This window comes from Papio anubis, chromosome 2 (assembly GCF_008728515.1).
Source record: "Papio anubis isolate 15944 chromosome 2, Panubis1.0, whole genome shotgun sequence".
Classification (NCBI taxonomy): domain Eukaryota; kingdom Metazoa; phylum Chordata; class Mammalia; order Primates; family Cercopithecidae; genus Papio; species Papio anubis.
The window spans coordinates 193,504,093-193,531,529 of NC_044977.1; the positions used below are offsets into that span (position 1 = coordinate 193,504,093).

Consider the following 27,437-nt stretch of genomic DNA (forward strand, 5'->3'; position numbering starts at 1 on the left):
CACCAACAGTGTAAAAGTGTTCCTATTTCTCCACATCCTCTCCAGCACCTGTTGTTTCCTGACTTTTTAATTAAGCCATTCTAACTGGTGTGAGATGGTATCTCATTGTGGTTTTGATTTGCATTTCTCTGATGGCCAGTGATGATGAGCATTTTTCATTATGTCTTTTTTTTTGAGGCGGGGTCTTGCTCTGTTGCCCAGCTGGAGTACAGTGGCACAATCTCAGCTCACTGCAGCCTCTGCCTCCCAGGTTCAAGCAATTCTCCCACCTCAGCCTCCTGAGTAGCTGGGATTACAGGTGCACCACCACGCCTGGCTAATTGTTGTATTTTTAATAGAGAGGGGGTTTCACCATGTTGGCCAGGCTGGTCCCGAACTCCTGACCTCAGGTGATCCACCCGCTTCAGACTCCCAAAGTGCTGAGATTACAGGCGTGAGCCACTGTGCCCGGCCCATAAATTTTTAAGTCATAATTTGACTTAATAAATTTTGTCATAAATTAAGTCATAATTTAAAAATTATGAGTATACAGCAATATAGGAATCAAAAAATTTCTTATCTAAGCTCAATGATAAAAGCAGAAAACAAAATTTTACTTGTACTCTCTCAGATTGTAACTATATAAGATATCTATTCAGATGCATAACCCTGAAATAACATGTGAGCTCAAGCTCATTAGGCTGAAAGAATGATGGCTGGTTTTTCTTCAAAATATTTTTTTTGTTTCCTCAGTATGAGCAGAGTACAAAAAAACTCAAAGCACAGAAAAGTTTTGGTGACCCACCTGCTGCTGCTTTCTAAGGAACATTTCAATGTCCATATGAATCCGGGCCTCTTCTTCGGTTTTCATCCTGAGTTTCTGTAAGAACAATAATCAGACATCAGCACGTCTTCCCTGCAGGGCTGTGAATCAGAAGTTCTCAAGATTAGAGGAGCAGCTTGGTCGGCAGCTCAGGTTTCCTTTACCAGCTGGGATGCCGGGAATTCAGTTTCGTGCAATTCCTGTTCACAAACACCGCAGAGACACATGACGCGGCACTGTCTGGACTGTGTTAGTGTCCCTAACGAAAGGAGCGCAATCCCGTGAATTGAAAAGAGGTGCCCATTGAAGGAGAGAAACGGTGCTCCAAGGGCACAAGGCTGTGGGGCCTAAAAAAGGGAAATTCCAGAGTGCCAGGAAGACTGTTGTCGTGGCCTTAAGCCACGTTAGTCTCAGAGCAAGGAGTCCTCCCACACACAAATTCCATGGCCTAAGGACGTTTGTTCCTTCTTCCCTCTTCCCATCTGCCTGCTGCTCTGTGTGTGTGTGTGTGTGTGAGAGAGAGAGAGAGAGAGAAGGGAGTCTCCCTATGTTGCCCAGGCTGGCTTCAAACTCAAGGATCCTCCTGCCTCCCCTCCGATTAGCTGGGACTAGTGCCTGGCTTTGCGTGTGTGGGTGTGTGTGTGCAGTGTGTGTGGTGTGCAGTGTGTGTGTGTGGTATGTGTGTGTGTGTGTGTGTGTGTGCAGTGTGCAAGGTAAATATATATATGAAAGAAGAAAGAAAAAGAAAAAGAGGAAGGAAGGAATGGAGGAAGAAGAAGGGTGGTGGCAGCAGTGGCACCCTGAAATGAGTCAGGGAGTTCCACGTATTCAAGATCCTGATCCTGTCTGTTCAGGTGGTAGTAGGGCCCATGGACCTGATCAGACTGGAACCATGAGGGTGGACAGTGGAAGGAAGGAAGGCAGGAAGATTTAGAGAGAACATAAAGAGTGACATGAGATCATATGATGGTGAAGATATGGAGGAGAAGAAAGAAGAGGAAAGAAAGGAAGAGGAGGAAGGAATGGAGGAAGAAGTGTGTGCGCGCGCGCCATTTCGCATTCCCCTCAAAGAAGATCTACCACTTTCTTCCTCCTGATATTTTTCACCGTGACTTCTCATCTCCGTAAATTCAGGTTTGAATGAAGTTCACCTCTCAAGATGCTGTATTTCTTACTGGAGGAGTGAAAGGTACTGGTTAGATAAAACAAACAGCAGCAAAATCCTGCCATAACTAAGGATCTTGTTTTGCCCTCTCCCTATAATTAGAGAAATGGCGATTGGTTTGATAAAATAAGAAGAAGTGACCGAGGAGAGAAAGTACAGCCAATTTTCAAAGTCATTATGAGGCAGGAGAAGGAGGCTACAGCCCGTTGGAATCTCTGCTTGCGAACATGTGTATCCTCATTTAGGCTTTCATTTTCAACCTCAAGTGGAGGGGCTGTTGCCGAGAGAGATGGAGGGAAATCTTCATCTCCCTCCTTTGTTAGCTGAGACAGGATCAGGAGTGACAGCTCAAATGCCATCTCCTGGGTTCTTCACTAATGTCCCAGGGATTACCTCAATCTCTTCCAGCAAGAGTTCCTCTGTTCTGTTACACTTTCTCTGGGTCTGGGCAATCTGCAGCTCAGTATTGGTTTTCATGTAGCGATTCTCCAAGTTGGATTTTGCTTTCATCTCTTGCAGTTGGTCCTTGAGGTTAGCAATATATTCATTCTGACTCTGCAATGGAAAGACCAGGTTTCTAAATTGAAAATACATTCTACCTCCATTCAGTTCAGCCAGTGGCTTAAGATTCCCTTTTATAAGTGTAAATCAATAAGGAACGGGAACTAGTTTTCCGCTATCACACAACGGGAAATTTAGCCAACAATCATGAAGAGAGGAAAGTGAGTAATACAGCAGTTCGAAGAATCAGGGCAAATCAGGGCGGAGATTAGTTCCCAGGCACATTACTGGTGTGTCCATATTTCCCACACAGATTTCTCATTTTGGTAGGAAGAACACTGGTCAAAATGATGAAAAGAACTCACTTCCCACCCAGGCCTCCAGCTGTGTGAACTTGGCCAAGTCAAATTTTCAACTTCTTTATTTTCTATAAAACACACACACACACACACACACACACACACACACAAACACCCACCCTGACTGAAGCATCTCAGAGATTATTAGGTTTCATTGAGAATACGTGTGAAAACGCTTTCTTTTTGCAGGTCACCAAGTGCTTGGCAATTGCGAGGACTCAATAGTCATTAAGAAAAATATTTATTCAGCACCAGGCACTGAGCTAGGCTCTAGGAAAATCATGGAGATCTAAACAGACATATTCCCTGCCCTTATAGAGCTTGCAGTCTAATAGAAGAGAGGTGGTTAAAAAGAGATAAACGTGTAAACTTTCAAAAATTGTGCAAAATGATAGAAAAGGAAAGCTTGACAGGCTGTGGGAGGAAATAACAAGGGAAGAGTCCATTCGACTCTGGAAGGCCTGAGAGGGACTCTCTCCAGAAAGTGATGGTTCATTCGATGTACATTAGACTCTGGAAGGTCTGAGAGAGACTCTTGGGAAAGCGATGGTTCATTCGAGGTACATTAGACTCTAGAAGGTCTGAGAGGGACTTTCTCAAGGAAGCGATGGTTCATTCAATACCTGAAGGATACGTAAGCCCACCACATGAAAAATAGGCTTGGCCAGGCACCAGGACTCACGCCTGTAATCCCAGCACTTTGGGAGGCTGAGGCAGGGGCATCACCTTAGGTCAGTAGTTTGAGACCAGCTTGGCCAACATGGTGAAACCCCGTCTCTACTAAAAATACGAAAAATAGCTGGGCATGCTGGCGTGTGCCTGTAATCCCAGCTACTCGGGAGGCTGAGGCAGAAGAATCGCTTGAACCCGGGAGGTGGGGGTTGAAGTGAGCTGAGATCGCGCCACTGCACTCCAGCCTGGGTGACAGAATGAGACTCTGTCTCAAAAAAAAAAAAAAAAAAGAAAAGAAAAAGAAAAAGAAAAAAGGAAAAAAGAATAGAAAAATAGGGTTAAGGGAACTCTAAAAAAAAAAAAAATAAGAAAAAGTATATGCCCAAATCCTGAAGCCATCAAGACCTGGATACATTCCAGGAACGGAAAGAAAACTCCGGAGGCTCTAGCCTAGTGAGGGTTGAGGGGACGACAGGATGAGGCTGGAGGTAGGTAAGGGCACCACACAGGACCTCGGAGGCCTGACTGAGAAATTCAGGTTTTATTCCAACTGTGGTGGGAATCCTTGGAAAGCTTTTAGTCAGGGAGGTCACATTTGTTTGAAAAGAACTGTTTGGAAGAATCATTGTGTGAGTGAGTCCACAGGGAGGTGCCCTGACAGCACAGCAAACAAGCACACAGCCAGCAGCAAAAGTGCTTCCACCGAGATCCGCCCTCCTCTAGACGTCAACCGCCTTTCTTCTCTTTTTTTACTTTGTTTGAGACAGAGTCTTGCTCTGTTGCCCAGGCTGGAGTGCAGTGGCGTGATCTCGGCTCACTGCAACCTCCGCCTTCCGGATACAAGCGATTCTCTGCCTCAACCTTCTAAGTAGCTGGGATTACAGGCATGCGCCACCTCGCCCGGCTAATTTTGTATTTTTAGTAGAGACGGGGTTTCTCTACGTTGGTCAGGATGGTCTTGATCTCCTGACTTCAGGTGATCCACCTGCCTCGGCCTCCCAAAGTGCTTGGATTACAAACGTGAGCCACCGTGCCCGGCCTCCAACCGCCTTTCATCTCAACCATTAAGTAGGGTAGAATTAGTTCTTTTTTATTAACAATTTTTTTTTTCAGAGACAGGATCTCCCTCTGTCACTCAGGCTGGAGTGTAGTGGCTTGATCACAACTCACTATAACCTCCAATTCCTGGGCTCGAGCGATCTTCCCGAGTAGCTAGTACTGCAGGTGCATGTCACTACGCCTGGCTAACTTTTTACTATTTCTAGAGATGGGGTCTCAGGGGGTCTCACTCTGTTGCGCAGGTTGGTCTCAAACTCTTGGCTTCAAGGGATCCTCCTGCCTTGGCTTCCTAAAGTGCTGGGATCACAGACATGAGCCACTGTGCCCGGCTTTTGTTGTTGTTGTTGTTGTTGTTTCTGAGACAGTCTTGTTCTGTCACTCAGGCTGAAGTGCAGTGGCATCATCATGGCTCACTGTAACTTTGACCTCCCAGGCTCAAGAAATCCTCCTGCCTCAGCCTACAGAGTAGTTGGGACTACAAGTGCATGACGTCACACTCAGCTTATTATTATTATTATTGTAGAAACAGAGTCTCACTATGTCGCCCAGGCTGGCCTTGAAACCCTGGGCTCAAAGGATCCTCCCACCTCAGCCTCCCAAAGTGCGAGGATTACAGGCAGGAGCCACTGCTGCACCCAGCCTCCTTTTTTTTCTTAAGGTAGGGTCTACTGTGTCCCCCAGGCTGTAATGCAGTGTCACCATCACAGCTCACTGTAGTCTTGAACTCCCAGACTCAAGCAATCCCCTCTCTTCAGCCTCCCAAGTACCTAGGGAATTAATTCTAAGTAACTATTCAAAGAAAAAACAAAGTGGTAATTGGACAAATCCTCTGTTAAGGAAAGCAAGCAGAGGCAGGGGTGTCCAATCTTTTGACTTCCCTGAGCCGCACTGGAAGAAGAAGAATTGTGTTGGGCCACACACAAAACACACCAAAAATAGCTGATGAGCTGAAACAAAAAACAAACCAACCAACCAACCACACACACACACACACACACACACACACACACACAAATCTCTCATAATGTTTTAAGAAAGTTTACGAATTTGTGTTGGGCCCCAGTCAAAGCCATCCTGGGCCGCGTGCGGCCTGCGGGCTGCAGGTTGGACAAGCTTGACTTAAAGTATCACTAGGCCCCAACCCGGTGGGGTGGCTCATGCCTATAGTTCCAGTGCTTTGGGAAACCAAGGCCGGAGGATCACTTGAACCCAGGAGTTCAAGACCAGCCTGGGTAACACAGCAAAAACTGTCTCTACAAAAAAATGAAAAAATTAGCTGGGCCTGGTGGCACACACCTGTGGTCCCAGCTAGTAGGGAGACCGCAGTGGTAGAATCCCTTGAGCCCGAGGCCGAGGCTGTAGTGAGCCACACTCATGCACTTTAGCCTGGGCAACAGAGCGAGGCCCTGTCTAAAAAAGGTCCCTAAGATGAATCAGAATGGAATTCTTCAAGTTATTTTGTCTACTAACTTTGTGATATAATTCTACAGAATCATTCTAATTGTATGACAGCTATTCCGACTAGATCAGAATAATTCCGAAGAGACTGAGCATCTCTGGCAGAGAATACGCTATAGGCCCTTTAAAAATATGTCTTAGTATTTCACATTGTCTTATAAGTTGTCGGATTGCAGGCAAATTACTGAACCTCACTAAGCCTATTTTCTCATCTGTAGAATTCTGCCCAGGCTGGAGTGCCTGGCACAACTTACGTGCTCAGTAAACGTCGATGAAATGAATTTTAAGAGGTGTCTGCTTTTGGCTCACTGTTTTTCTTCCATTCTTTCTGTATGCGCTTCCCTTCTCCCCTGTCGTCCCCCATTTCTCTTTTTTTGTGTTTTGAGATGGAGTCTTGCTGTGTTGCCCAGGCTGGAGTGCAGTGACGCGATCTTGGCTCACTGCAATCTCTGCCTCCCAGGTTCAAGGGACTCTCCTGCCTCAGCCTCCCACGTAGTTGGGATTACAGGCGCCGCCACCAGCCTGGCTAATTTTGTGTTTTCTTTTTTTTTTTTTTTTTTTTGAGGCAGTCTCCCTCTGTCGCTAGGCTGGAGTGCAGTGGCGGATCTCCAGCTCACTGCAAGCTCCGCCTCGGGTTCACGCCATTCTCGGCCTCAGCCTCGAGTAGCTGGGACTACAGGCGCCCGCCACCTCGCCCGGCTAGTTTTTGTATTTCTTAATAGAGGCGGGGTTTCACCGTGTTAGCGAGAGATGGTCTTGATCTCCTGACCTCGTGATCCATGCGTCGGCCTCCCAAAGTGCTGGGATTACAGGCTTGAGCCACCGCGCCCGCCCATTTCTTCTCCTTCTTCCCCTTCCCTCCCTTCTATTTCCAAATTGTATGGCAGTCAGTGAATCTTTCTTTTTTTTTCTGGAGACAGGGTCTCGCTCTGTTGCCCAGGCTGGAGTGCAATGGCGCAATCTCGGCTCACTGCAACCTCCGCCTCCCACCTCAGCCTCCCGACTAGCTGGGCCCACAGGCGCATGCACCACCAGACCCAGCTAATTTTTTCTATTTATGTTTTGGTAGAGATGAGGTTTTGCCATGTTGCCCAGGCTGGTCTCAAACTCCTGGCCTTAAACAATCCACCCGCCTCGGCCTCCCAGTGTGCTGGGATTACAGGCATGAGCCACTGTGTCCGGCCTCGGTTTGAATCTTTAGGAAGACTAGAGTTAAAACGAAAATGTGATGGTTTTACTTCATCGACTGGAATCCTTTTACCTATATGATCCCTTAGACTTCCTTCAAGGTCCACCTTATATATCACTCAAGTAAATAAAACCTTTTGCAGAAAACCTCAGGCCACACTGATAACTGTAGTTTTGTTTCTCACAGAATCTAAATAGTGTAGACAGGTATTTATTGAATAGTGTCTGTACATACAAAAATATACTTTTGAAAACTCAAGAGCATGTTCTGGTAATTTTTCTTTCTCAGATTGAATATTAAGACTTCAGAGTAACAATATGAAGATAGAAATATAGAGTTAAAAGTCTTTAGCCTCTGCCCCTGGTAAACAGAAGGTACTGCATCATGTAAGTGTGGTTTTTTGTTTGTTTGTTTTTTAAGATGGAGTTTTGCTCTTGTCGTCCAGACTGGAGTGCAGTGGCGTGATCTTGGCTCATTGCAACTTCAGCCTCCCAGGTTCAAGCGATTCTCCTGCCTCAGCCTCCTGAGTAGCTGGGATTACAGGCACCCGCCACCACGCTGGGCTAATCTTGTATTTTTAGTAGAGACAAGGTTTCTCCGTGTTGGTCAGGCTGGTCTCGAACTCCCGACCTCAGGTGATCCACCTGCCTCGGCCTCCCAAAGTGCTGGGATTATAGACGTGAGCCATGGCGCCCGGCCAATGTAAGTGTTTATAAGGACATACAACATTGGCTGTGCCAAGCCACAGGCATCTGGTGTTAACGCCGTTGCCATGGGCCTCTGAGTACTCTGAGTTCCTTCCTGGATTGGCACAAACATTTTTATGGCCCTCCAGGTGACAGTGCGGAAACACAGAGGAAGATATAAAGTCCTGACAGGCTATGATGGTAAAATCACGATTGCGGCACACTAACAAGCGAGCAGAAGTGCTGTTCCATTTCCCCTTCTCCCCAGTGTGCGAGAAGAGCCAGCCTAGACGCAGTGGGGTACAGGCTCCTTTTCAGATTTTCACTAAGAAAAGATTTGCCTTCACTACAACCTCGAATCCTAGTTGTCCATGGTGTCTGGAACCTTCCTCGTGGTCAGGTCCATGGACGGATGCGTCCGTTTTGGGTTTTCACGGCAGACCAAACTTTACTTCCAAATCCCAAAACTGCCTTCAGATCCGGACCTCTGGACTTGCTATTTGAATTCAGAGAAGCATGATTTACTAATGAGAAGAGGCAGGCTACCAGCTCGAGTTACAAGGCTCTGAGGGCCGCCATAATAACGTGAGCCAAGGGCTTTTAATGGCAGTGTCTGCTTTCATGACTGTACACAAAGTACAGAGCGGAGTACTGGCTCCTGGCAGTTTGGAAGCTACTATCTGGGAAACTGGCACTTGTCTCAGACCTCAGGTTGCCACTCTGGTTGGACAGCAAAAGGAAAATGGGGATGTTGTCTATTAAAGAGACCAAAGCCACAGGAAAAAAACAGTTCTCTATTAAATTAACATTATGACCAGGCACGGTGGCTCACGCCTGTAATCCCAGCACTTTGGGAGGCTGAGGCGGGTGGATCACTTGAGGTCAGGAGATCGAGACCAGCCTGGCTAACATGGTGAAACCCCGTCTCTACTAAAAAAAAAATACAAAAATTATCCAGGTGTGGTGGCGTGCACCTGTAATCCCAGCTACTTGGGAGGGTGAGGTAGGAGAATCACTTGAACCTGGGAAGCAGATGTTGCAGTGAGCCAAGATCGCGCCACTGCACTCCAGCCTGGGGGACAGAGTGAGACCACATCTCAAAAACATAAAACAAAATAACATTTCTATTTGTCTGTCTATGACTTAGAATACTGGCTGATACTATACGAGCCCATAGACTCAGAATAAACTCTGAGCTCCAATAATCCTAGTTACTTGGGAAGCTGAGGTAGGAGGACTGCTTGAGGCCAGGAGTTCAAGACCAGCCTGGGCAGCAGAGAGAGACCCCCATCTCAATTTTAAAAAAGAAAAAAAAGCCAGGTGTGGAGGATCACACCTGTAATCCCAGCAGTTTCAGAGACTGAGGCAGGTGGATCACCTGAGGTCAGGAGTTTGAGACCAGCCTGGGCAACATGGCAAAACCCCTTCTTTACTAAGAACACAGACATTAGCTGGGCCTGGTGGTGTGTGTTTTACTATTATTTTTGTTGCTGCTGTTAGATTCAATGCTAGGTATTGATAGTTTTAATGCTATTGTAATAATATATATAAATTTTCAATTTTCTATTCTAAGTCTGTTGCTGATATATAAAAGATAGATTTTTATATACGAATCTTGGATCCTTTTTTTCCCAGTAGTTTCATGAAAATGCTGATCCATTGATATCTTGCTTTGGATATTGATGTTCAGAAGTCTGAAACTTTTTTTCCTTTGCGACTCTTTCTTTTTGCCAAGTATCTAAGGCAATTAATCCTACACATCTAAGCTACCACCAACACTTTAATATACAGAAACCTGCCATTCCTGTTGGCATCATTTTCTGACCCACAGGTCCCTAATGTGCATATGCTTCCTATCTTCTTGTTTTCCAACCTTGACCTGATGACTGGTTTTCAGTAGCTCTAGGGATTTAACTTGATTTCCTCTTGGTAGCTCTTTTTTGTTCCAAGGCTTGCCTTGGATCTTCTAGTCTTGGTTTCTTTCTTTTCTTGTTTTTTAAGACCCACTATGAAGCAGAATCTTGGTTTCTTAACCTATTCTTTTGCTGATGATCCCAATATCTGAGTGATATTCCGCTTTGGTTTTACTTTGGCTGAGAATACAATTCAGGAGGTAAGTCTCAGGAGCAAGGGCTGAAAATTCTACCATCAACAGGTGTGGTCCTCATGGCAGGACGGGCGTTAACTGGCAAAGTGCTAAATCTGAGGTTTCTTCTGACATTGTTTTGGAGGGCTTAAAAGGAGACTAACGTAAATATCTTCTGGCCGGGCGTGATGGCTCACGCCTGTAATCCTAGCACTTTGGGAGGCCAAGGCGGGTGGATCACCTGAGGTCAGAAGTTCGAGACCAGCCTGGCCAATATGTGAAACCCCATCTCTACTAAAAACACATAAATTAACCAGGCATGGTGGCTCACACCTGTAATCCCAGCTATTTGGGAGGCTGAAGCAGGAGAATCACTTGAACTTGAGAGGCAGAGGTTGCAGTGAGCCGAGATCGAGCTGCTGCACTCCAGCCTGGGCGACAGAGCCAGACTCCGTCTCAAAAATAAAAATAAATAAATACATAGATATCTTCTATTTTAAAACATACGTAAAAGATGTTTATCTACTATAAGATAATCTCAAAAGATTCATGACTTTTAAAATAGAAGATATTTATATTAGTCTTTTTAAATTATGAGAGTTTTTCAGGGAAAAGAGCTAGGAAACCTCTGAAAAAGTCTATTCGTTACAGAGAAAACTTAAACGCAAACTAGTTTTCATGCAGCTTCTCAGAGAAGAAAAGTGGTTTTCAAAAAATATAAGCTACACGCAGAGGGTTAATAGGGATAATGACATCAAGACCTAGAGCTACCTAAGGTGCTTTGTAATTGGCAAATACAAAATAAGAGAAGGTGTTATGCAATTTGCTTGGAAGACTTAAAGATAATATCTTCAAAGAAAGTCTAACGACTTTGTTTTTGAGATGATCTCACTCTGTCGCCCAGGCTACAGTGCAGTGGGGAGACCATAGCTCACTGCAGCCTCAACCTCTTAGGCTCATGCAGTCCTCCCACCTTAGCCTGAGAAGCAGTTAGGACTACAGATGTGTACTACCACATCCAGATAATTTTTTTACTTTTCCGGTTATTTTTATAATTTATTTATTTATAGAGACAGAGTCTTGCTATGTTGCCCAAGCTGGTCTCACACTCCAGGCCTCCAGTGATCCTTCCACCTCCTAGTGACCTCTTAAAAACAATTATTCCACATATACGTACAATATTCTCAGGCCGGTGCAGTGGTTCACACCTATCATCCTAGCGCTATGGCAGTGGGCCAAGGCGGACAGATCACTTAAGCTCAGGAATTCAAGATCAGCCTGGACAACGTAGTGGAACCCTGTCTCTACCGAAAATTTAAGAAACTATCTGGGTGTGGTGGCGGGTGCCTGTAGTCCCAGCTACCTGAGGGCTGAGGCAGGAGAATCATTTGAGCCTGGGGGGTGGAGGTTGCAGTGAGCTGAGATCACTCCACTGCACTCCAGCCTAGGTGACAAAGTAACACCGTGTCTCAAAAACAAAACAAAACAAAAATCAGTAAAAATAAAATAAAATAAAAATATTCTCTCAGCTGGGCATGGCAGCTCATGCCTGTAATCCCAGTGCTTTGAGAGGCCAAGGAGGGAGAAACACCTGAGGCCCGGAGACGGAGACCAGCCTGGGCAACAAAGCAAGACCCCACCTCCGCCCACCTCTACAAACAATGAAACCGCAGCCTGGTGTGGTGGAGTGCCCTGCAGTCCCAGCTACTCGGGAGGCTGAGGTGCGAGAATCACTTGAGCCCAGGATTGCAACGAGCTATAATTGTGCCGTTGCACTCCAGCCTGAGTGACGGCGTGAGATCCTGTGTCTAAAATAAATACGTAGGCTGGCTATGGTGGCTCATGCCTGTCATCTCAACAGTTTGGGAGGCTGATGTGGGCAGATCACCTGAGGTCAGGAGTTTGAGACCAGCCTGGATGGCGAAACCCTGTCTCTACCAAAAATATTTTAAAAATTAGGTGGGCACGGTGGTGCACGCCTGTAGTCCCAGCTCCTCAGGAGGCTGGGGTGGGAGAATTGTTTAAACCCAGGAGGCAGAGGTTGCAGTGAGCCGAGATCGCGCCACCGCACTCCAGCCTGGGTGATGAAGTGGACAGGGTGAGACTCCATCTCCATCAAAAAATAAAAATAAAAATAAAAAATATAAATAAAATGGTTTTCCAACATCTATGTAGGGAATAATGAAAATTCCCTTCTGTGAAGCATAAACTTCTCCAAACAGCTCGTCAATGAAAAGCTGGTAACAGGCCATCCTCTGTAACTTTCTTTCTTCTTTTTCTTTTTTTTTGAGATGGAGTCTCACACTGTCACCCAGGCTGGAGTGCAGTGGCGCGATCTCGGCTCACTGCAACCTCAGCCTCCCGGGTTCAAGCAACTTTCCTGCCTCAGCCTTCTGAGTAGCTGGGACTATAGGCGCCTGCCACCACACCCAGCTAATTTTTGTATTTTTAGTAGAGACGGGGTTTCACCATGTTGGCCAGGATGGTCTCCATCTCTTGACTTCGTGATCCACCTGTCTTGGCTTCCCAAAGTGCTGGGATTACAGGCGTGAGCCACCGTGCCGGGCCATCCTCTGTAACTTTCTAAACTGCTCATAGAAAAGTTATCAGTCATCCTAATACGACTTGTTTCTAACTGCTTAGGTTATAGCCCCAACTTTGTTTTGCAAGTCCATTCCTTAAAACTCGGGATGCATTTTCTTATAAAAGTAAACTAGATATGAGGTTAGGTCCTAATGACCACAAAAGCTCACAAATCCACTTTATCCTCAAAATACAATATAAATAACATGATAAAGCCCAACCACCATGTCTAAGAAGGTTCATAATGTGCTTAATGTCTTCTTCAGGAACGGACTTTTCCGTCTGGGACGCGAGAATACAAGAGACCGTCTGAGGCGAGGCCCCCTGTGGGGGGTGTGGGGGTGTTTGTGGGGTGGGATATGAGGATGAGAACTAAGAGCTCCAGGGGGATGGGGTCTCCTAGGGCTCTATACTCCAGACACACCTGTACAACCCAGGCCAGCTCTCTAGTTGCTCTCTTTATATTTTCTGGGTTTTTTTTTTTTCTGAGACGGAATCTTGTTCTGTCACCCAGGCTGGAGTGCAGTGGCGCAATCTCGGCTCACTGAAACCTCCAGGGTTCAAGCAATTCTCCTGCCTCAGCCTCCCAAGTAGCGGGGATTACAGGTGCGTGCCATCACACCCGGCTAATTTTTGTATTTTTAGTAGAGATGGAGTTTCACCATGTTAGCCAGGCTAGTCTCAAACTCCTGACCTCAGGACATCTACCCGCCTCAGCCTCCTAAAATGCTGGGACTACAGGCGTGAGCCACCGCGCCCGGCTATATTTTCAATAGTAAAGGAACGCCAGAAGAAACAACGATCTTTTATGCGTAACTCTTCTCTGCTTAAGATGGCTTCCATATATTTAATAGCTGTGTTAGCTCAGTTACTTGTGGTGTTAAGCAGGTAATTCTTACCTGGACTTCAAATTGCCATTCTTTTTTGACATTAATTAGCTGTTTTTGAAGTGATATTATCTGTTTTCTTCCTTTTTCCTCCCTAGAAGATATAAGAATGATTTGTGTTTAGAGCAGTGCCTCTCAAACCTTAGCATGCACAAGGATCACCTGCACGTAAGAAAACCGAATTCCTCGACTGCACTCCCAGAGACTCTGACTCAGCAAGTCTGGGAGGGGCCCTGAAACATGCATCTCTATCGAGTTCCCAAGGGATGCCAATGGTGCTGGTCCACCTCACACATGTTCAATAACACGTTTTAAAAGACAGATTTGTTTTAATAGATTGGAGGAAGATTTTCTGGCTTATCAGTGTTGAATCTAAGATAGTTGCTGCTGAGAAAAAGTGAAGAAGAGAAAGACAGCAAGAGGAGAAAGAAGAATCCTTTCTACTTTGGACATTTTAATTACACATTCTTACCCTCACAACAGCCCGATTCCTATTTTACCGACGAGAAAAACGCGGTGTGGACAGCTAAGGTGAGCTGATGTGCTGGATGTGAGACTGTGCCTCACCGATCTCCACCTACAGGGGGCGTAAATCAGCAAGGGTCCCGGCTTCCAGCTCTGACACCTTCTGTGTGTGCCGAGGCCACACTGCCCACAGACTGCTGCCATCCCATTATTAAGTGTGGCAGGAGTCGCATGGGATGGCCCTTTCCTGGGGAGCCAGGGCATCTCTGATGGTTGACTTTGGCTCAAGGACTCCTGATGACCTTACCAAACACAGCCGTGTCTTCTAGCCTCTCCTTCACTGGGGGTCGGCCTTGCACTGGTTCTGAGGGTTCCCTCCCCATTTTCTCTCATGCAGATCTTTCCCCTGATAAAATTTTTGCGTGAATAATTCCATCTTGGCATCCATTTCTCAGAAGACCTGGACTAACACGCTTGCCATGGTCACACAAACAGTAAATGGCAGAAAGGGGTTCAAACTCAGGACTGTTTGACACCAGAGCCTCTGAACTTAGCTACTTTATTTGACTGTTTCTCAATCTGCTCTGAGAAACAGCCTTCTGCTTCTCTCCAACAATCCCATCATTTAGGTTTAAAACAAACAAAAAATAGCAAAACAATACCAAAATAAAACAAAACAACAAAAAAGACTTCTCACTAAACTGCAGCTAGGTAAAGATTTTTACTCAAGAATTTTTATTTTTATGTATTTATTTTTCTTTTTTTGAGACAGAGTCTCACTCCATTCTCCAGGCTGGAGTGCAGAGGCACGATCTCGATTCACTGCAACCTCTACCTCCCGGGTTTAAACAATTCTCCTGCCTCGGCCTCCCAAGTACCTGGGATTACAGGCGCCACCACACTGGCTAATTTTTGTACTTTTAGTAGAGATGGAGTTTTTGCCACGTTGGCCAGGCTGGTCTCGAATTCCTGACGTCAGGTGATCCACCTGCCTTGGCCTTCCAAAGTGCTGGTGTTACAGGCGTGAGTCGCTGAACCCAGACAGGAATTTTTAGAAAGCACAGAGTTAACTAGAATCTTGAGACTGTCATTGCCAAAACAAACTATAGATTTTGTACTTCCCACTCGTAGATCACAAAAAATAGATAAGAAAGCTGCAGAATGAATACTTTCCCTCCACTATTAATTCAGTATCCCAAGGACAGGTTTATTGGAACAAACAAATATGGTTTACATGAGATTATAAAAGTACCCATTTTTACACATATACACCATGGAATACTAGGCAGCCATAAAAAAGGATGAGTTCATGTCCTCTGCAGGGACATGGATGAAACTGGAAACCATCATTCTGAGCAACTATTGCAAGGACAGAAAACCAAACACCGCCATGATCTCGCTCATAGGTGGGAATTGAACAATGAGAACACTTGGACACAGGGCAGGGAACATCACACACCGGGGCCTGTCGAGGGGTAGGGGGCTGGGGAAGGGATAGCATTAGGAGAAATACCTAATGTAGATGACGAGTTGATGGGGCAGCAAACCAACAAGGCACAGGTATACCTATGGATCAAACCTGCACGTTGTGCACATGTGCCCTAGAACTTAAGGTATTAAAAAAAAAAAAAAGTGCCCATTTTAGAAAATCTGGAAAATGCAAAGAAAGTATGAAGAGAAATAAAAATCACCCATACTCCCACTATCTGGAGTTAACTGTCACTGAAATTTTATTATATTTCCTTCCAGTCAATACACGCTATAAGTTTTCTCTTACAAAACTAGGTTATATTATGGGTATAATTTTCACCCTAACTTCACTTGACATAACTATGTGCTCTTTCTCGTTTTATTTAGCAGGTGAACACACGCATTTATTTCTGTTCCCTCTTTTTTTTTTTGAGGCAGAGTCTTGTTCTGTCGCCCAGCCTAGAATGCAGTGGTATGACCTCAGCTCACTGCAACCTCCACCTCGAGGGTTCAAGCAATTCTCCTGCCTCAGCTTCCTGAGTAGCTGGGACTACAGGTGCACACCACCATGCCTGGCTAATTTTTGTATTATAGTAGAGGTGGGGTGTCACCATGTTGGCCAGGCTGGTCTCAAACTCCTGACCTCAAGTGATCCACCCACCTCGGCTTCCCAAAGTGCTGGGATTACAGGTGTGAGCCACCGGGCCCAGCCCTCCGTTCCCTCCTGAAACAATACTAAAATAACAGGCAAGAAATAATAAAAGATGTAAACCTGTAAAGACAAACAGATTGGGAGAAGAAACGATGCAGCTGACAGACATCAGCAAAATTAAAGAAGATATAAAGCAGACAAGAGAAAAATGAGATCTAAATGTGTACAGAATGAGAAACCAAGAAGAAGAAAATGGAATAAAGCTACAGGCCCCCCAGAAAAGCTCAGCACATGAAGGCACCACACATCTTCAAAGGCTCAACCGTGCCACAGGGTGAAATCCAGGGGGAGTGAGTGAAAGTCTGGCAAAGGAGCAGGATGACCTGATTCCCTTCCCCAGGCCTGTGGCCAGGCAGCTGCCTTTCCTCCTCTTGGGAGATCACAGGTGTTTGGTCAGTTTTGGTTTCCTGGAATGGTTGAACCGAGGATTTGGACTTGGAGACAGACACCAGACACAGCTGGAGGTGGAGAGGAAGGGCCATGCTAAAAACAGGAGGACCGAAAAACATTCTGCTCACTGGACGGTGAGTTTCCCCAGCCTTTCCCTGTCCAGCTCTCAACACACGGGTAGTGAGAGAGTAACCATTACTTCTTCACTGCCCCTCACCCCTCCCAGCAAAGACTGGACCACACCGAGGGAAAAGATGGGCTTTTCTTTTCTGCCCAGCCTTGCTACAGTGCAGCGCTGTTCACATGCGCAAAGCACAGCATCCATGAGCTTCTTTGCACTTCACTCTTAAATACAAACGGACGGCCAAAGATGACCCAACACAATTCCCCTAACATTAAAAGCAGAGACTAGAGCCAGGTGCGGTGGCTCACACCTATAAGCCCAACACTTTGGGAGGCCAAGGTGGAAGGATCACTTAAGGCCAGGAGTTGGAGACTAGCGTGGGCAACATAGTGAGACTTCGTCTCTTAAAAAAAAAAAAAAAATTAGCTGGGCATAGTGGCAAATGTCTTCCAGCTAGTCAGGAGGCTGAGGCAGAAGGATAGCTTGAGCTCAGGAGTTTGAGGCTGCAGTGGGCTATGATTGTGCCACCATACTCCAGCCTGGGTGACAGAGTAACATTTTCCTCTAAAAAATTTAGATGTAAATTAAAAAACAAAACAAAACAAAACAAAACAAAACAGAAGGCTGGGTGTGGTGGCTCACGCCTGTAATCCCAGCACTCTGGAAGGCCAAGGTGGGCACCATACGCCTGTAATCCCAGCACTCTGGGAGGCCAAGGTGGGCGCCATACGCCTGTAATCCCAGCACTTTGGGAGGCCGAGGCAGGTGCCATATGCCTGTAATCCCAGCACTTTGGGAGGCTGAGGCGGGCGCCATACGCCTGTAATCCCAGCACTTTGGGAGGCCGAGGCAGATGCCATACGCCTGTAATCCCAGCACTTTGGGAGGTCGAGGTGGGCACCATACACCTGTAATCCCAGCACTTTGGGAGGTCGAGGTGGGCACCATACACCTGTAATCCCAGCACTTTGGGAGGCCGAGGCGGGTACCATACACCTGTAATCCCAGCACTTTGGGAGGCCGAGGCGGGCGCCATACGCCTGTAATCCCAGCACTTTGGGAGGCCGAGGCGGGCGCATGCACTCTAGCATGGGCAACAAGAGTGAAACTCTGTCTCAAAAACAAAACAAAACAAAACAGAACTAAAACAAACGGGAGAAAAAGTAACTCAGAGAGAAGAAAGACAATACAAGAAACAGAAGACAATTTAAAACGAAGACAGACAACTATAATTAATGTTCTTAGAACTATATGAGAAGGCTGGGTATGGTGGTTCAAACCTGTAATCCTAGCACTTTGGGAGGCCAAGACAGGCAGATCACTTGAGCTCAGGAGTTCGAGACCAGCCTGGGCAACCTGGCAAAACCCCATCTCTACAAAACAACACAAAAAATTAGCTGGGCAGGCCTGCGTCCCCAGCGACTTGAGGGGCTGAGGCAGGACTGCTTGAGCCCAGGAAGTCAAGGCTGCCGTGAGCCAAGATCATGCCACTGCACTCCAGCCTGAGTGACAAAAAAGGATACCATAAAAAATGAAAAACTCAGGGAAGAGCTCTTAGAAATCAATGTTAGCATAACATTTTGAAAAATTAAACACAAGAGTTAGAAGATAAGGCCAGTTGTGGTTGGGGTTACAGGCATGATCCCAGAACTTTGGGAGGCCGAGGTGGGTGGATTGTTTGAGCCCACGGTTTTGAGACCAGCCTGGTTAACACGGTGAGACTCTGAGTTTACAAAAATAAAACAATTAGCCAGGCATGGTGGCACACACCTGTGGTTCCGGCTACTCGGGAGGCTACTCACTTGGGCCTGGGACCCAGGTTGAGGCTACAGTGAGCTGTGATCGTGCCACTGCACTTCGGCCTGGGAGGCAGAGCAAGACCCAGTCTCAGAAAAAAAAGAAAAAGAGCCCGTAATCCCAGCACTTTGGGAGGCCAAGGTGGGTGGATCATGTGGTCAAGAGATCGAGACCATCCTGGCCAACATGGTGAAACACTGTCTCTACCAAAAATACAAAAATTAGCCAGGCACAGTGATGGGTGCCTGTAATCCCAGCTACTAGGGAGGCTGAGGCAGGAGAATCACTTGAACCAGGGAGGCGGAGGTTGCAGTGAGCCGAGATTGTGCCACTGCACTCCAGCCTGGTGACACAGAGACTCTGTCTCAAAAAAAAAAAAGAAAGAGTTGGAAGACAAAGTTAAGGAAATCTCTCTAAGAATGGAATAAAAACAATGCAGATGGTAAATAAGCAAAAAAGGACAAGAAACATTCAGGATCAATCATTACAGGATTGACATCCAAAGAGAGTTCCAGGCCGGGTGCAGTGGCTCACGCCTGTAATTCTAGCACTTTGGGAGGCTGAGGTGGGTGGATCACTTGCAATCAGGAATTAGAGACCAGCCTGGCCAACATGATGAAACCCCATCTCTACTAAAAATACAAAATTAGTTGGGCATGGTGGGGCAGACCTGTAATCCCAGCTGCTTGGGAGGCTGAGGCAGGAGGATCGCTTGAACCTGGGAAACAAAGGTTGCAGTGAACTGAGACCATGCCACTGTACTGCAACCTGGGTGACAGAGTAAGACTCCGTCTCAAAAAAACAAAACAAACCAAAAAAAAAAAAAAAAAGCAGTTCTAGAAAGAATGCGTAAGTTGAAAGGTTCTGGAAAAGAAAAACTGTCCTTGGCATTCATTTGTTATTGTTCAGTGATTTTCAATGAATTAAAATTTTTTTTTTTTTTTTTTGAAACTGGAGTCTCACTCTGTCGCCCAGGCTGGAGTGCGGTGGCGCGATCTCGCCTCACTGCAAGCTCCACCTCCGGGGTTCACGCCATTCTCCTGCCTCAGCCTCCCGAGTAGCTGGAACTACAGGCATCTGCCACCACGCCCGGCTAATTTTTTGTATTTTTAGTAGAAACGGGGTTTCACCATATTGGCCAGGATGGTCTCGATCTCCTGACCTCGTGATCCGCCTGCCTCAGCCTCCCAAAGTGCTGGGATTACAGGTGTGAGCCACCGCACCCAGCCGAATTCAATCTTAAGAAAGATTACTAGAAAAGGAAGAATCGTCTTGACATATTGTAAACACAGATAACGAAGGCCTAGAAATCTGACTTACTGTCCCAGCAGAACTAGGAAGAAAACCCAAATTCTGACTTCTAGTAATCTTCCCTGGAAAGCACATGGCTGGTTTGCTTTAACATTCAAGGATTTCCAGTAAGAGTGTTTCAGCACTTTAAAATATAGCAAAGCAAGTAAACCTAACATTACTCTGACCTGGCAATGACATCATAGAAATGCATTTTGTTTTCCCTCTCTTTGCTCAAAGCTTGCAGGAGACTGTTGTAAGTACCCGAATCTTGCAACTCCTCAATGGTATCTGCAATCACATCGCTGAAAAACTGCCTGTAAGGAGAAACAGACCAACAAAAAAATGAGTTAATCAATTATGTTTTCGGCCTGGCGCCGTGGCTCACGCCTGTAATCCCAGCACTTTGGGAAGCCGAGGCAGATGGATCACGAGGTCAAGAGATCAAGACCATCCTGGTCAACATGGTAAAACCCCGTCTCTACCAAAAATACAAAAAAATTAGCTGGGCGTGGTGGCTCGCATCTGTAATCCCAGCTACTCAGGAGGCTGAGGCAGGAGAATCACTGGAACCTGGGAGTTGGAGGTTGCAGTGAGCCAAGATCACCACTGCACTCCAGCCTGGCAACAGAGCGAGACTCCATCTCAATAAATTAATAAACAAATCATATTTTCAGGCCAGGTGCAGTGGCATGCGCCCTAATTCCAGCTACTTGGGAGGCTGAGGTGGAAGAATTGCTTGAGCCCAGGAGTTTGAGATCAGCTGGGACTACATAGCAAGACCTGGTCTCAAAATATATATATATATTATATTTATATATATGTATTGATATACATATAAAAAATACGCATTTCCCTACATTCACAAAGGGCTACAGAAGTCACACAAGTTAAGACCCAGGCCAGGTGCGGTGGCTCAGGCCTGTAATCCCAGCACTTCAGGAGGCCGAGGTGGGTGGATCACCTGAGGTCGGGCGTTCGAGACCAGCCTGGTCAATATGGTGAAATCCCTTCTCTACTAAAAATACAAAAATTAGCCAGGTGTGGTGGTGGGCACCTGTAATCCCAGCTACTTGAGAGGCTGAGGCAGGAGAATTGCTTGAATGCAGGAGGCAGAGGTTACAGTGAGCTGAGATCACCCCACTGCACTCCAGCCTGGGTGACAGAGCCAGACTCTGTCTCAAAAAAAAAAAAAAGAAAAAGAAAAAACGCAAAAGTTTGATTAGGTTTTTAAAAAAAATTTGTTTTAATGATTTAACTTTTTCAAAATTATGAAATATTTCAAAAATTTAGAAAGTATAATGAATAAAATGAATATTTATGTATGTAACACCAAATTTACATATTTTACCACGGTAGAGACTTGGTTTTTTTTAAAGGTTACGTATGTCAGATATATCTGAAGTCTCTAGTCCCAGTCTCCTCAATCTTCCCCAAAGATAAACACTCTTCTGAATTTGGTGATTATTATTCTCTGGCATGTTGTGATACTTTTATTATGTGTTTGTGTGTTTTATTTAAGTAATACGTGTAGTTTTACATGTTTTTATTTTTATTTTCATTTTTTTTGAGATGGAGACTCGCTCTGTTACCCAGGCTGGAGTGCCATGGCTCTATCTCAGCTCACTGCAACCTCTGCCCCCTGGGTTCAATGACTCTCCCGCCTTAGCCTCCTGAGTAGCTGGGATTACAAGTGTGGGCCACGTCACTCGGCTAAAAAAAAAAAGTTTTCTTTAATTTCTAGTTTGCTAAGAGGTTTTTGGTATTGGTTTTTAAATGATGAATATATGCTGAATTTTGCCAAATGTCTTTTCTGCATCTATTGATCTTTCTTTTTATTTATTTTTTTACATTTTCTGATGCTAAACTATTTTTGCATTTCTGGGATAATTCCAATTTCATTATGATGTTCCTTCTGTGTCTTTTTATCTTTTTTTTTTTGAGATGGAGTCTCGCTCTGTCGCCCAGGCTGGAGTACAGTAGCGCGATCTCAGCTCACCGCAACCTCCACCTCCCAGGTTCACGCCATTCTCCTGCCTTAGCCTCCCGAGTAGCTGGGACTACAGGCACGTGCCACCACGCCTGGCTAATTTTTGTATTTTTATTAGAGACAGGGTTTCACCATGTTGGCCAGGCTGGTCTGAAACTCCGGACCTCAAGTGATCTGCCCACCTCAGCCTCCCAAAGTGCTAAGATTACAGGCGTTAGCCATCACACCCAGCCAAATGTTCACATTTTCGAGATGAGTAAACCAGGTTCAGGAAAGTTAAGTGACTTGCCCGTGGTCACATAACTAGTTTGAGAAAGAGCTGGAAATATATAATCCAGGTTTCCTAACGCCTAGTCGCTGTTCTTCATGATATTCTCCTAAGTGGAGTGTTAAAAAAAACTGCTGTTTAGGCCGGGCACAAGGGCTCACACCTGTAATTCCAGCACTTTGAGGGGCCGAGGTAGGAGTATCACTTGAGTCTAGGAGTTCAAGACCAGTCTGGGCAACAATGTGAGATCCCCCCATCTCACAAAAATTTAAAAAACAAACAAACAAAAAAAAGGCTGGTCATGGTGGCACGTGCCTGTAGTCCCCGCCACTCAGGAGGCTGAGGAAGGAGGGTGCTTCGAGGCTGCAGTGAGTCATGTTTGTGCCACTGCACTCCTGCCTGGGTGACAGAGTGAGACCCTGTCTCAAAATAATGATAATAATAATAAAATAAAAATTAAAAACTGCTATTCAATGATTTGACATAGTTGGCAATAATTATAGTTACTATTTCCATAACAAAGAACTCAAGGGAGAGGGAGAGAGAGAATAGCCAGTTTTAGCTGGCATGGTAAGGAAGTCCCCTCTGCTTTAATCTTTCCAAGAAAACTAATTTTGTGGCCGGGCGCAGTGGCTCACGCCTGTGATCCCAGCACTTTGGGAGATTGAGGCGGGAGGATCACCTGAGGTCGGGAGTTGGAGACCAGCCTGGCCAACATGGTGAAACCCTGTCTCTACTAAAACTACAAAATTAGCTGGGCCTGGTGGCACGTGCCTGTAATCCCAGCTACTTGGGAGGCTGAGGCAGGAGAATCGCTTGGATCCAGGAGGCGGAGGTTGCAGTGAGCTGGGATCGTGCCACTGCACTCTAGTCTGGGCAACAGAATGAGACTCTGTCTCCAAAAAAAAAGAAAAGTAACTTTGTGATTTTTTAAAATTGTTAATTAATTAATTAATTAGAGACAGGGTCTCACTCTGTCACTTGGGCTGGAATGCAGTGGCATGATCATAACTCACTGTAACTTCTACCTCCCCGGCTTGAGTGGTCCTCTCCTGCCTCAGCCTCCTAAGTAGCTAGGACTAAAGCACGCCACCGTGCCCAGCTAATTTTTTTCATTTTTGTGGAGATGAGGTATCGCTATGTTGCCCAGACTGGTCTTGAACTCCTAGCTTCAAGCGCTCCTCCCACTTCAGCCTCGCAAAGTGCTGGGATCACAGGTGTGAGCCACCACCTGCAGCCAGGAAAGTAACTTCGACAAGACCATTCACGTTATGTTCTCTGTTTCTGCTTTCTTCAGCCCTTTTCTGCCTGTAAAGCCAACCTCCTCTGCCCAGGTCATCACAACAGTACTTCTACTTCATAGAATGAGGTGTTGCCTGATTTAGAACTGCAAATAAAAGCCAATTAGGATATTTAGATTTGTTGCAATTTTGTCTTTTGACAGTAGTATGTTACAATACAGTAATTATTAATTCAATGCAATAAGACAATAATACATAAAGATGAGTAGAGCAAGGAAAGCATACACAAACTTCCTACAAATTCCCATTTTAAATTCATAAAGTGTTGTAGTTTTTTTGTTGTTGTTGTTTTGCTTTTTCAGTTTTTTATTTTTTTTTTGAGATAGGGCCTCACTGTCACCCCTGCTGGAGTGCAGTGGCACAATCACAGCTCACTGCAGCCTCAATTTCCCAGGCTCGCGTGATCCTCCCACCTCAGCCTCCAGAGTAGCTGGGACCACAGGTGCGCACCACCACGCCCAGCTAATTTTTTTGATTTTTAGTAGAGATGAGATTTCATATGTTACCCAGGCTGGTTTCAAACTCCTGGGCTCACGCAATTCTCCTGTAGCAGGACAAGCCACAGACAAAACTCCTCAGACACCGAATTAAAGAAGGAAGAGGTTTTTTATTCGGTTGGGAGCATCAGCAGACTCGTGTCTTAAGAGCCGAACTCCCCGAAAAAGAAATTCTTGGCCTTTTTAAAGGCTTACAACTTTAAGGGGTCCACGTGAAAGGGTCGTGATAAATCAAGCAAGCGTGGGAAACGTGACTGGGGGCTACATGCATCAGCTGACAGAACAAAAAGTTTTACAATGCTTTTTTCATACAGTGTCTGGAATTTACAGACAACACGAGTAGTTTAGCTCAGGGATTGATGTTACTATTATTACTTTTTTTAACTCCTAGGGTCAGGTGGTGGTGCCAAGGTTGTCTGGCTTTTTATCTTTTGTTTCTTTCTAGCGTTTTGCTTTTTTTAATCTTTTGTTTCTTTCTAGCATTTTGTTTTTTTCTAGCGTTTTCTCTCCTCCTGTCTCGTGAACTAGGCACGGTCGGGGGAGGAGGGCAGCAGGAGTAGTAGTGGTCTCCTTCCTTACTCCCACCTTGGCCTCCCAAACTCAGAGGCGTGAGCCGCCACGCCTGGCCTGTTGTAGTTTTTATGTCTTTGATATTTTGATTTCCACTTTGATTCTGGATAACTGGTGGAGATGTACATTTTGTGAGTATACCCTGGGTTTCATATGGAATATAAATCTAAAACTAATCCCTTACAAATAATTGCGACTGGTATTTTGGGTTTTTCAGGAAAAGATACGAGCCACACACTGAGAATGAAAAGCACATGAACCGGGCAATTTATAAGCAGGATGCCTTTCTGTCTGATGCAGATCTGGGCCAGATTGACTTTAGCGAGATCTTACCCTTGGTTAGGGTCTAATACCGAGGTCAGCAAACTTTTTCTGTAAAGGGACAAATAGTAAACATCTGGCTTTGCAGGGCATAAGTTCTCTTTGGCAATGACTCAGCTTTGCACTGTGGCATGAAAGCAGTCACAGACAGCGTATAAACAAATGGGCAATGCCATATTCCAGTAAAACTTTTCAAAAACAGACTTCAGACTGGATACAGCTAGTGGCCCTGGGTAACTGCAGTAAACTCTCATTTACCAAAAGTTCTCAACATAATGTTACACCCTGTTAACAGGCTTCTTTGTCACTGAGGCAGCTGACGATAAAAAATTATGAGACAATGGGAATTTAGACTGCCTTTAAGAAACCCTCAGGATTAAAACACAGTTTGGAATTTGGCTATATAGAATAATAAGAAATAGCTATAAAGTAGCTATTAATGGATAAAGCATCACAATAGCTACCAATTTGTGCCAGGCACTAGGCTAAAGCCTTATTTCTAACCCTTACACTAATGTTGCAAGGTTGCTATCATTATCACTTTTTTTTTTCGAGACGGAGTCTTGCTCTGTTGCCCTGGCTGGAGTGTAGTGGTGCCATCTCGGCTCACTGTAACCTCCGCCTCCCAGGTTCAAGCACTTCTCCTACCTCAGCCTCCTGAGTAGCTGGGATTACAGGCATGCACCACCACACCTGGCTAATTTTTGTATTTTTAGTGGAGACTGGGTTTCACCTTGTTGGCCAGGTTGGTCTCGAATTCCTGACCTCGTGATCTGCCCGCCTCGGCCTCCCAAAGTGCTGGGATTACAGGTGTGAGCCCTGGCACCCGGCCCATTCTCATTTTTAGTAATTGAAAACAGCCAGGGTGCCTGCATTTTTTAGTAATTGAAAACAGCCAGTGCGCCTGCATTTTTTAGTAATTGAAAATAGCCAGCGCGCCTGTCGTCCCAGCCCTGGGAGAGGATCACTGGAAGCCAGACGCTTGAGGGCAGCACGCTCTATGATATCTCTGTCAGTAGCCACTGGCTTCCAGCCTGGGCTACAGAGTGACCTCGTCTCTAAAAAATAAACAGTCTGCAGGTATACGTCTGAAGGAAAAAAAAAAAGAAAAAAGAAAAAAATTTTAAAAATAAATAAAATAAAAATTGGAAACAAAGACAAACGGCCGGGCACAGTGGCTCACGCCTGTAATCCCAGCACTTTGGGAGGCAGAGGCAGGTGGATCATCTGAGGTCAGGAGTTCAAGAGTAGCCTGGGCAACATGGTGAAACCTGGGGTTTTGCTAAATAATACAAAAATTAGCCGGGCGTGGTGGCATGCACCTGTAATCCCAGCTCTTCAGGAGGCTGAGGCAGGAGAATTGCTTGAACCCAGGAGGTGGAGGCTGCACTAAGCCGAGATCACGCCACTGCACTCCAGCTGGGCGACAAGAGCAAAACTCCGTCTCACAAAAAAAAAAAAAAAAAAAAAAAGAAACAAAAAAGAAAAGACTTAGTAACTTATGCAATATCATATAGCCGCCTTGCTTTCTATTCATATCACCCTGCCTCTAGGCAGTCTTGAGCTAATTTTATTCTCAGCACTCATTTTGCATACACAGTAATGACTAACCCGTAGAAGAGAGCAGTCAGCCACCCGGGCACCCATTCTCTCATCTATGTATAAATACGTAAGTCCACTGCCAAATGTCTTCCCTCCTTACCTATCAATCTGAATTTTCTTCAGTGTCTCCGTAGTCATGATGGTCTGCCTTGCAGGTTTTTTGAAGAGAAGATCCTGCGTCTTGCGAAACTCCACAGTGAACTGGCCTCCTTGTCTGATTTCTGGCAAGCTGGGTCTTTCCTTGGTTATTAACGGACTGGGTATTTTTGTAACTGTTGAAGCCACTGGAAGTTTGTCTAGATTCTTTCCTTCTAGATTCATTTCTCTGCTTTTCTTTTAAAACAATAAACAGTATTAGAAATAATTTTGTTAAACAGACAACCACAAGAAAGAGGTCTTTGTCTACATTTTTCAACGTTATCTTCTCTGACTTCTACCCTATCCTCCAAGAAAATGTGCCCCTTTCTTCAGCCACACCAAACCACACCCTGCTGCTAACTTCACACAACATTCCCCCTGTCATTCCCCAACCTACCACCTGCTACACTCTGCTCAAAAGTAAAGTTCTTTGTGAACTATCTCTGTTAGCAGGCATTTCTCATATGGTAATTTTTTATAAAGTATCTCCATCAGGTCGTGGTTTCTAGGAGGGAGGGGACAGTGTCTTAGCGATCTTGGTTCCCCTTCAAAAAAAACTTTTTTTGAAGACTAGTCTCAAGTTATTTTTGGAACAAGATTGGATATTCAATAAATGTGGCCATCTTTACAGTCCCATTGCTTAGAACAATGACTAGCATATAGCAGAGATGCAAATGTTCATTGAACATATGAACATGAAAAATAAATTAAAAAAGGAGAACCACACTAAAAGCAGAGGTTGATAGTACATTTAGTGGCGTGGTGTAGATTTTGAGGATCGTGGAGGGAAAAGCCAAAATCATTTCTTTTTCAGACCCAAACTTGAATATTAGGGACCACAGGAACAGCATATGCCTTTCAGTTGATGATGCCTGTGTAAATTAAACTGTGGCTAAACGCCTGAGCCACTGAGAGGCCACACAATGCAGTGACTACACATGTGGGTTCTGAAAGAGTGTTTGAGTCCAGCTCCATCTCTCAACTGTATTGACCTTGGGCAACTATTTAACATCTCTGTGTCCCCATATCCCGCTGGTAAAATAAATGGTTATTAT

General features: G+C 45.3%; 1 protein-coding gene across 10 annotated transcripts in view; it reads right to left on the bottom strand.

Moving 5' to 3' along the window:
* Window positions 1-27,437, bottom strand: part of IQCG (IQ motif containing G) — a 71,196-nt gene that overhangs the window by 22,788 nt on the left and 20,971 nt on the right. For all 10 annotated transcript variants that reach the window (XM_003918671.3, XM_021933274.2, XM_009198833.3 and 7 more), the window contains 5 exons: window positions 26,345-26,577; window positions 19,884-20,012; window positions 13,460-13,541; window positions 2,361-2,522; window positions 785-859 (listed from right to left, as the gene is read on the bottom strand). In XM_003918671.3, the coding sequence (XP_003918720.1) occupies window positions 785-859; window positions 2,361-2,522; window positions 13,460-13,541; window positions 19,884-20,012; window positions 26,345-26,577 (681 nt within the window). The remainder of the gene's footprint in view (window positions 1-784; window positions 860-2,360; window positions 2,523-13,459; window positions 13,542-19,883; window positions 20,013-26,344; window positions 26,578-27,437) is intronic.